Source organism: Etheostoma spectabile, chromosome 3 (assembly GCF_008692095.1).
Source record: "Etheostoma spectabile isolate EspeVRDwgs_2016 chromosome 3, UIUC_Espe_1.0, whole genome shotgun sequence".
NCBI classification, from domain to species: Eukaryota; Metazoa; Chordata; class Actinopteri; order Perciformes; family Percidae; genus Etheostoma; species Etheostoma spectabile.
Genome location: NC_045735.1, coordinates 23,582,668 through 23,593,660, shown reverse-complemented (window position 1 = coordinate 23,593,660; position 10,993 = coordinate 23,582,668). Strand labels below are relative to the sequence as shown.

Below are 10,993 nucleotides of genomic sequence, written 5' to 3'. Positions count from 1 at the left end.
TGATGTCCAAGCACACAGCTGATGCAAATTCTCCACCACCCCCTCGTCAAAGTATTATTTTCACCCTTTTATTGATGGACAGTGTTACACTGTGTGAGAGATTGTTAGCTCTAAGTGAGAATGTTACGTGTGAAATTTAACACTACAGTAGGCTATATGCCAATGTTATTTTCAATTAAAAAATAACATTGTACAAAGCAAACCAATCCATTTTTCCATGTTGATAAGAGCATTAAAATTAGAAAAAATAATGGGACAAAAAGAAATCAAGAGACATTTGGTATAGATAAAAATGTGCAATTAATTGAGATTAATTGAGAGTTAAGTATGGCATTTATGCGACTGATTGTTTGACAGCACTAGACCAGACATAATTATTCCACAGATATAGAACATTTCAAGGGATTTACCGGGTCGTGCTTCTTTTTCTCTCAAGAATGGGTTATCTGAGGGGATGCTGTACGGGGGGCCATCGTCATTGTTGTCAACATCAACACGCAGCACCTTGCCGAGAAGTGTTGACCTATATTCAACAGCGTAGACGAGAGAGTGAGAAGGATTTAGAGAGGCTTCAAGACTGAGGTGACTGAGGTAGTCTTCTTTTTAGGCAGATATAAAAAAAAAACTTGACCTGAATCTTTTGTTAATTTTTTTCTCCAACATATGTTTCACCTTTGACTTTACACTCTCCCATCATCCTCTTTTTCTATTTCTTGCAATACACCTCATAATCCTCTGCATTAACTTCCCTGATATTTATTTTCCATTTATGTTGGTTGTTTATCTTGTTTATCTTTCCCATCTTCATTGTTCTTCATAATGTCCTCCTCTACATCCATCTTATTGGTTACTTTCCCTCACTTTTCTCTCTGTCTATCCATTTGAACTAAATCTCTAAGTTTGTCCTTGTTTGTCTCCTCTCTCTCATTTACTGTGCACCTTTCTCCTCCCTGTGCCCTGGTCGCTCTCTCCATATACCCCTTTTCCACTCTTTCCAATCCTTCCTTTCACTCCCTTTCCCTCACTCTCCCTGTCTCTCTCTCTCTTTCCTCCACATACCAGTGTGTGGCAGTCCGCAATGTGTAGTGTCAATATTAGACTTGGCAGGCTGTATCCTCCCTTATTCCCAGAACAGCTAATACGGCCAATACACCTCAGAAACAGTAAAATGGCCAAACTGTAACCGTCTGGAGAAAAGCTGTCAACATGTCGATGTCGATAACCTGCTGCTGATAAAATTCATCAGAGGGTTTCCCCCGTCAGCCACAGTTTTGATCAAATCTTTGGGCTGGTTTCGAGATAAATAACACCATGGGTATTCCAGTTTCAACCCCTTTTTTTGGCATGACGCTGCAACATTAATTTAACCGTTTTAAATGTTAACCATAGACCATGACATTTGTAGCTCCACAATTCACAGTGTAACTCTATTATGCATGACATTCTTGGAGTATTGTGCATTGTGTATCGTGCAAATGAACAGTAATATTTGCACTTCCTACCTTGTTGTCCTTTGGTTGTAATTAACATTCAAGCCACTGAGAAGTTGATTAAATGAAAATAGAGACTGACAGTTGTAGCTCATAGCTAAATGAAGGGCAAGCCTTCATTACTGTGGAGAAAATAATTGCATCCACATATACAGTTCCACATGCATACAGACACACATACATACATGTTATAAAGGTGGTGTGGTTTGAGAGTAGTGTATTACACACAATGCCCTGAAGTCCCTTTAGTACAAGTTCCTTTTATAAACTCTAAGTGCATTGCTTTTGGCATAAACACATCCTGCCGCCTCTCCTTGACTTTGACTGTTGGAACTCCCATTGGCACATGCCTTCCACCAGATACTGATGTGGTTTATTATTTTATTTTTAGAGAAAAATTGCACATACATTATGAAGTGAAACTCTACATATATTACTCCAAGTATTATTGGAAAACATACTGTATGTCCCTCCTGATCTTTGAACTGCTCATGCACTGCTCCTGCAATAATCTTTGCTGACATGCTTACATCCAGCCCTGTTAATTCAGTTACACAGTCCTTTCAAAAAGTCTTCAGCACTTTTTATTTCAATATAATCTAGACATAACCGATTCTCCATAAACCTTCTAGAATGTACAAAAAGTTAATTGTTGCAACTGTAATGAAAGAAGTGTTATACAGGGCAAATACAGAATACTTCTTTGTGATAATGTGTGTGCACAAATGACAAATATGTACTGTTGGAATGGTAATCTGCGTTATACGAGCAGTTCCCAGCCCAGCAAGATCCTTAGTTTAGGGAAATTTCCATAATTGGAAGATAACCTGCCTTTAAAAAGCTACAATTTAAAGTTGCAACAGAGTAACTTGACAGTCTCAACAGCTTTGAAGTCTACCTTCTCCATAACGTTTCATTAGACTTTACTGGAATTTAATTAACGGGAACTCCTTTAGGCAGAACTGCCTGATTTTAAGACTTTGGTATTTTTTAATATACGTTTATGTAGCCAACATCTCAACGCCAAGGTGTCTGTCAAAATTTGCTATGATGAGCACTTTTATTATTTAAAATTTTAATAGCCTCCAAGGGTATTCATAAGGATGTGCTTATCTTACTTTGGTATATATATTTTTTTTATTACATATAAAGCTAAAGCTTTGCAAGAAGAATGATTTTTCAAACCATTACAAGTCAAACTGTTCCTGTGCTCATGTAGATGTGCAGCTCATTTTCAGGTTGGCTGTTGTAGATGAAAAAATATTACAACAAAGACTTGAAACTTGAGGAATTTAATGTGACGTGTTGGGAAATATTGAAGGTAACATAATAAAGCACCTAAATTTGTTAAATTATTCTTACTTGTTCTGTGAGTTGCCAAACTTTCCAAATGGGTCCCCAGCTCGGCCACCATCACCAATGAAGATGTACAGGTACCCGTCATGGCCAAATAGAAGCTGTCCTCCATTGTGATTGGATGCCGGCTCTACCACCTCAAGAATAGTCCTAAACCAAGGAGTACAAGTACCAAAACTTACAAATATCCTATTACTAACTACTACTAATATATAGTCAATGTCTATCAACACAAATCTTTAAAAACTCTCTCTTTGTTTCCACTTGTGTTTCTCTGACTCTGAACTTCTCTCCCCACCTCTCAGAGGAGTGGTCTAGTTGGTTGTCATCATGTGCTGACAGTGTAAACTCGCTGATACGTATCCTCTCCTCCTTCTTGACAGACACAGAGTAGTACACATAGGCTTTTCTGACTGTGGTGATCCTGTGCACGGAAAGGAAGCAGAAGAAGTTATACTTTACACAACCTGTTGGCCCAGTGGCCTTCTCCCTTGAGAATTATGCGAAACATTACTGTTGATGTCTTTTCATTATCATGAAAGTATGAACCTTGGGTGTAGGGCTATGCAGAGAAATCCCCTCTCGTCTCCAGCCCATGGTGATGTGAGGACAGCATGGGTAAGGTTGAGGAAAGGACGGTCAATCCTAGAGCCGTTGGCCAGATACACCCACACATAACCCAGCTGCTCCGCCACAAAGAATCGATGAGTCCCATCATTTGCGTGAATCATGGCCACGGGGTTACGGAGCCCATTGGCAACCTCCTGCAAGCACAGCTCCAGACATCCTTTGGGATCCTCACTTACTAACCCCAATTTAGCATTTAGTGCTAGGGACAGAAAAGACGATATGAGAAATGAGAAATGAAGCCAGGAGTAAAACAGTACTGTTAATGGCTCTTTATAAACACACAAAAACATAGAAGGGTTTTAAGGGGATGTATTATTAAAGTGTCAGTGTGCCTGAGACTTGATAAGTAAAACCTCCTTTTCGCGGCAATCCCCCACTTTTGAGTTTTAAAAACCTTGCAACTATGCTTCAGTATTCAGTATATAATATAATATGTCTTAAAAATCATGCGTTTACCATACAACCAACCTTATGTGCAGATTGGTCTGCACATGAATCATAATTAGACTTGTTAGCACAAATTGCAGTTCTTGCCACTGGGAATTTAGACTTTCTTTTGAAAACCTTGTTGTTCATGTTGGCTGTTTATGTAAATAGAAGTAATGATATAAGTTTATATTCTGAGTTTTTCCTCAAATCAACCTCATAATTAGATCAGATAAGTTTACTGGTGTGTGTGTGTGTGTGTGTGTGTCTGCTGCTGAACATAAACCTATGTTCCCATACCTGAATTTGTCAACACATTAGGATAGCAGTACTGTTTATCTTTCAGCTCCAGAAAGTCGCAGAACTTTCTGCGATCTTCTTCTATTGTTGCAGTCATGTTGGCAAACTGCTGCGTCTCCCCAGACTCCTCCAGGAGGAGGCTGAGCGTGTACCGACACTGCTGCCAGTAATCGGAGCAGTATTCACCACACAATCCAGGCAGCATACGCATTGGAGTGTTAGCATCCTCAGCATCATACAGGTGGGCGGCGTATGGAGAACACTCCTGCAAAAGTAAAGATGATTAAACAACAACAAAATTTAAAATTCTCTAATAATTAAGGTAACGAGGAAGCCATAAATGCAGACATTTTGTGTAGATAGTTTTCAGTGTCTATACTATTAAAATGTCTTCAAGCCAATGTGTTTATTTCAGAGATAAAGTTAAGGACATGTATGGATCATATAAATATAGAATTTGTGCACTTATTCCACCGCAGCTCCTCACCACCTCACTGGTGGGGAGGACTGGTCAGGCCTAGGTAATACACAGGCTGTCTGAGTGCAGTCTGGTATAAATGGATCCCAGGAAGGTCCAGTCAGTTATTAAGTCACAACCACACTGTCCACACCCAGAATGGTAAGCTGCAGGCACAGGCAGGCACGGCAGCCAAACCATTATGTGGTCGACTGGTGCTCTTTAACTCAATGTCAGATCATCTCTTAACTGATCATCACCAGGAAACGGAGCCCAAAGCACAAAAACCATAAGATCACTCGTGAAATGATTGGCAGAATACAAATGAACAACCAAAGCTTCTGGGTGCAGTATCTGTGTTTTGTGTGCCTAATGCCCATTTATGAGTTCATTTTTCCAAAGGACGTTTTTGGCATTTTAGCAAAATACAAACTAACTGGATGCAACAAGTTTAAATAATTTAGAACAGATCAGAAGAAGTATAATTGACAATCCCTAACATCCCAAGGACGGACAAATACACAAGAAAATAGAACCTTAGTTGTACACCTACACATGCAAACTGTGTGTGGGACACTGAATGCGTGCCTGTACTGTACATAGATCTACTGCTCACAAATCATTTGCACTTTTACTTCTTTATGCGTGTCAAGCTCAAAAATCCCAATATAGTATGACACATTATTAATTATGAATAAATGTAAATGTAAATGTGCTGTATTTATATAGCGGTACAATACAATACAATAGAGAGATAGAAAAGGAAGAAACTTATATTTCCATGAGTGTTTATGTGACTCCAAGTTTGTTATACATGTCTATGTGTTTTTCTTTTATACTCATAAACTTGTGTCAGGTAGTCCTATTTATTTTGTTTTGAGGCATCTTTGTAATTGCAAAATAAATGTACAGACTTACTAATTTGCTGATTTTTTATTGTGCAAGTAATCATTCATAATAACAAATAAAACAGATAAAATCATTAATAAACAAAAGACGTAGGTTACCCAAAAGCTAGCCTAAACAAGTGAGTCTTCACTTGTCCCTTAAAACAGTCCACTTTCTCAGCAGACCTAATGCTGGTTGGTAGAGCATTCCAGAGTCTGGGTGCCATAGTGGCAATGGCTCTATCTGCACATGTCTTCAGATGAGTGCGTGGCGTGGATAGCAGATTTTGGTTGGTAGACTTCAGAGACCGGGAGGGGTAGGTGAAGTAGGCTGGCAAGATAAGAAGGGGCCTGACCATATAGAGCCCTATAGGTTATGGTGAGAATTTTAACTTGGATCCTGTATGTTACAGAAAGCAAGTGAAGAGAGCAGAGTAGAGGGGTGATATGGGTGGGCCTGTTTGGTCTAGTAAGTAGACTAGCAGCAGTGTTATGAATGGATTGCAGACGGTGAAGGACAGATTTATTTGCAGGATGAAACTCGGTGGAAGGTTGAAGCATGGGCCAAGGAAAAAAGTATTACATTTGGGAGTTGATCTGAATCACAGGAAGATACAACAATTATTTTTCCCTTTCATTGACTTTGCAAAATAGGGCATGGTCTTGGTGGAGGTCTGCACCCTTCTAATTTAATATATTATAGATCTGGCATTGTTTAATCCCTTTAGTTAAGCAATAACTATTATACTTTTCCTCATGCAACTTCAGCTCCTGTTCTACCTCAATAGAAACCCTAAAATTAACCAAAGTTAAAATAATAAATAAATCGTTGTTGACCAAAAAAAGATGAAGAGAAGCTAACTATTACTTTGTTAAATCGCATGAAAGTACATGCTGGGCAAAGATCAGAGCCTTCCTGGGAACAGTTTTGCAGGGCAAAACAAAAGCTGTGTCTGAGCTGCCGGTTCTGGTAATGAAAGCAGTTTCTGGAGCAATGTAGAGCAGAGGGAAGCCTCATTGACCGCATTCATACTGCTTCCTGCAGTTTGATGTTTCTTCCCAATTGTGCAGTAGGACACTGTATAATAAGGAAGCAAGAAGCATGCCAATGTCTCATATTATGGTGTCTGATAATGTTTTATCCAGGAAAATGGGAGACATACAGTATATGTAAAGCCTAACTGGTCTATAGCTACATTGTCTTTACTTCTCCTGTTTGACCCACTGAAGTTGAAATACCAGCTATTGTCAGTTCTGTTTTTGCCCCTACTATAATAGGATGGGATAAATGCATGTAAGTAAGAACATCTGTTCCCTAACAATGCAGCCACTTCAAACTACTATAATTTGGTGGTAAAGCTGTACAGTTCAGAATAAACTGAAATTCTGCAAATAAAATTGACTCCCCATACTGCACTGAAAAGGTCTAAATGGTGTTGTTTTTTATGTTCAACAGAGTCATGGCAAACAGATGGCTGGTAAATGTGTGAACCTGGACCCCCAGACAGAGCGGGGTAAAAAACAAAGTGAGATGAAGAAAACAATGAAACGAGATGTGACTGTGCCTTACCTTTTCTACAAAAAATGCTCCCAATTTAACTAAATCTTAACTGGAATCAGTTAATCAGTGAATGCAAAGCTTCAGTAGCTGTGATTGTGGTGAAAAAAACATTAGATTGTCAGATGATGCGTGCCTGTGCCTTTGAGATTTGTTGTGGTCTTGAAGTGGCCTTATGTGGGTTTTGTTGTTTTTTTTATTTTGATTATTAAATGTACTCTTATTAAAAAGGCAGTTGTAACACATATACACACACACAAACACACACACATTTCTAATTTCCTAATACAGTTTTACAATTAAAAACCTTTCGACTTCAGTTTCAGTCTTGGAGTTTATTGATCTCCGTTTTCTCTTCCTGTTTTTCAGTTTCTTCAGTGCCCCCCTCTATCTTTATTTATTTTCATTGCTTTTCTCTCTATATCTATCTATCTTGCTTTTCCTTTCTTTCTCTTCTCTCTGCCCCTTTCTTGCTTGAACTTGATATACTGTATCCTGGACCCCTGGCTAGGGGAGGAAATGATTGTTTGTTTGGTCAGTTGAGCTTAGGGATGATGACAGTCTCCCTCCTGTCTCCCTGACACACACACACACATTCACTCTCACTTATTTGTCTCTCTCTCTCTCTCTCTCCATCTATCTGTCTCTTTCTCTCTCTCTCTCTTCACTTTCTCTCTGAAGTCAGTGCAGGAAGCTCTGTAACAGAGGGCTCAGTGTGGTGGGCTTACCCAGAATAAGTACCTTGGCACTGGGTTGATTTGACCACCTCCAGGGCATCTCTTACCTTTTTTTTAATATTGAAATATTTTAAACTCAATGAATGAACAGCCACACCGCTCAGTGTTATAGTCCACATTATTTGACTAACCCTGTAGTAAAAATGTTTGTTAAATTTGAAGATGATTGCACCCGTTTAATGAATTGATAAATTGTATGCCTGCAAACAGTTTAGGAGCTTGGTAACTAAAAGTACATAAGCATGTAATGTTGTGAGGAACCCAACTCTAAGGTTTACAAATTTACATTGTTCAGGACTCTGGCTTTATCATACTCAAATAAGACTGTTGTAAGTCGTATTTGAGATGCAGCGCTGTCATTACTCACAGTCTGCTCTGCGTGGAAAGAACCACATAATTACCACAGTTTTAGAAACCTATATTTAGGAGTCAGATGATCTGTCACTGTCTTAACATAGCCTATGATGTGTTAAACTGCCAGGAAGTCTTTCAGATAGTTTTTCTTATTATTTGAATGTGTGATTTTTAAGTGAAGCCTGTATGAGCCAGGATAAATTTGTGCTCCACCTATCATTCAATTTGCACTCAACATCTGCATGAAGTTAGTGTGCAAAGTCAGCATAATTGCAATCAGTATGTTGAACTGGCTTTAAGGCTAGTAAAGGAGTGATGGATCTGTTTAAAATAAGCATCAGAAAAGAAATGGAAATGTAGTGATACTGAAAAAAACAAACATTCCCAAAACATTAACAAAGGCCTCAATCCCAGTAGAGTAGAAGGTGCAGTATTAGTGATTCTACGGTAATGGTGACACAATGACACTGCAGTAACACTTAAACTTAAGAAAGTTTGATAGCAGTATGAGTCATTGCTTTTAATGTTCTATGCTCAGAGTTTACATTATTGTCCTCAGGAGGGCGCTTTAGGGCACCACCCAAAGGAAAAAAACGCTATTTAAAGTCTTTAATTCTGTCTGCTATCAGACTTTTAATTCTAGACAATAGTCTCTAGAGCAAGCATCCTGTTTTGTTTTCCTGAGGTGTGAGTTGCTTGTGATCAACTTGTTTGGGAACCTGATTTATCTATCTGTCATTTCTCGCCTCAAACCGGGCTGTATACAGTCGCTGCCCGTCCCTTGTATTTTGCTTTGAGACAATCTGCTGTCTGCTGTTGCGTTTGTGGAATTTTTTTCTTTCTTGGGGTCTGAAGACAGCTGTAAATGGACTTGCCCTTTTGGAATAAATAAAGTAGTTTGAATTGAATTGAATGAAAGGAATGCAAGTGTTGTGAAGATGTCGTTTTATATTCAGTTTGTTAAAAGTGATTGGCTCATGCTTACTTTTTTGATACTTACTTGCGCATAATGAGTTATTCACTCATCATTGAGATTTCTATAGAATTGAGGTTATTTCAGTTTTCCCATCCACAACTTAGGGCAGAACAGAGAGGTAAAACGCTTGATAGCTAAGGTCAAAGACATTTAAGTTCTTCCAAATCTTCTAAAGATGTAGTTAAACCTTTAAATTGTAAATGTGGGATTACCCAAAAGGAAAGAAATTTACAGTACATGTGTTGTGTAATTGGGCTAATATCTATCCAGTCATTCTGCTTAATGGTCTAGAGTTAACAAACTCTCTTATGTGGCAGAAGATACTATGACAAAATTTTTCAGGAACCTGGAAGGGATGAAGCATAGTTTACTCTATGCTGAGTTACTTGCACACAAGAGCAAATGTAAGCAAGTGAGTTTGTGTGTGCTGTGCACATTTTATCCCATATGTGCCACTTTATCATAAACGTACTTTCAAAGTTTCCCCTTAACGGATTTCCTCTGGATTTACTTACAATGTTTCAGTCAGTTTATGTTCTTTATTTCAAACCAAGTTTATTGCACTGCATCATTGGGCTTGTTTAGGTTCATAAAAATTGCATGAACAATACTTAGACTGTGATTTAGCATGAGTAGTTGCTGTCTAACAGATGCCAACCTCACGATGTAGCCATTAAACCACATGTGTTGATTACTTTTGAGGTTCTTACTCACAAACCACACTAAATTTTTGTTTAGAGTGAGACAGAAAGTTAGATTTTCAGAGTGGTGGTTATAATGCTGCCCACTGAAATATAAATGGTACTATTATTTCTTGACAAAAAAAACAGAGGAAAAAGACATTTAAATAAACTGCTCAATGCACAGTGTGCTCATCTTTAAGACGTCTAACGGTGTAATACCTTGGTTTCTGAGTCGGGACTAAAAACATCCGCAGCCAAATTTACACCTTGCATGAGAGACATATTTAGGTTCACAAAACATGGAACTGTAGTCACTACTGAGTAGTCACAACACAAAGTAGCTACAGTGACAAATAGTGGAAAAGATGTATGTAAATCCCACTGTAAAAATGACTTCAGCAGGTGACAGGTGTATATTTCCAGTATATTAGAATATTTTCTGTTAAATACTCAAACGCAATTAATTATAAACATTATCCCTTGAACATCTGGATGTCCAGGATAAGGAGAGCATCGCCACATAATCAAACATAATTATAACGATTCAAATATTTAAATGTTTCGCTTACCTGGCAGAGGATGCTGCGTATGTACTTGGCGCAGGTCATATAACCTGAATGGTCAAAATTGTCCATGATGGTGTAAAACTTGACTGATATCTCCTCATCTTTTTCCAGATCACAGCATCCAAATTTAGAATACTCCTTACAGAAGACCAGTGGCTGCCGGGGCTCAAACGGAGGCTTGTAGTCCAAACACTGGGGGTGACAGCACCCCCGCAAGGCATGGAGGAGCAACAGCAGGACCAGAAGAAAGAGGTGAGGGAAGACAGCCTGATGCAATTTACAAGTTTGTAGGGTCATGGTGGGAAAATGCTGTCTTTCAGTTCAGTGTAGTTTGGCTCTTGGCCCAATAATTCAGCAAATCAAAGCACTTTGGATTTGATTTTACACTCTAATGTGTGAGAAGATTGAAGCCTTGTTGTAAGAAAATGCACATGTTACTTTTCCACCGGCATCTGTCAAGCACAGGTATGAGACTCAAAGTTAGGATTTCTGAAAGAGTTTTTAGAGTTCACGTGGTGTCCTGGGCACTGCAATTTCAACCTACCCCCATGTGTGTGTGTGTGTGTGTGTGTG

General features: G+C 38.8%; 1 protein-coding gene and 1 long non-coding RNA gene across 2 annotated transcripts in view; one reads left to right on the top strand and one right to left on the bottom strand.

Moving 5' to 3' along the window:
* The window catches only part of si:ch211-136a13.1 (HHIP-like protein 1), a 21,388-nt gene extending 10,418 nt beyond the window's left edge, over positions 1 to 10,970 (bottom strand). Inside the window, exons 1-6 of the mRNA XM_032507239.1 lie at positions 10,424 to 10,970; positions 4,203 to 4,467; positions 3,396 to 3,675; positions 3,145 to 3,270; positions 2,853 to 2,996; positions 411 to 523 (exon numbers count right to left, since the gene is read on the bottom strand). Of these exons, the coding sequence (XP_032363130.1) occupies positions 411 to 523; positions 2,853 to 2,996; positions 3,145 to 3,270; positions 3,396 to 3,675; positions 4,203 to 4,467; positions 10,424 to 10,717 (1,222 nt within the window). The 5' untranslated portion in view covers positions 10,718 to 10,970. The remainder of the gene's footprint in view (positions 1 to 410; positions 524 to 2,852; positions 2,997 to 3,144; positions 3,271 to 3,395; positions 3,676 to 4,202; positions 4,468 to 10,423) is intronic.
* LOC116675392 (uncharacterized) overlaps positions 5,864 to 10,993 on the top strand; it is a 14,178-nt gene continuing 9,048 nt past the window's right edge. The window contains exons 1-2 of the long non-coding RNA XR_004328409.1: positions 5,864 to 5,948; positions 9,938 to 9,939. This is a non-coding gene — a long non-coding RNA (uncharacterized LOC116675392). The remainder of the gene's footprint in view (positions 5,949 to 9,937; positions 9,940 to 10,993) is intronic.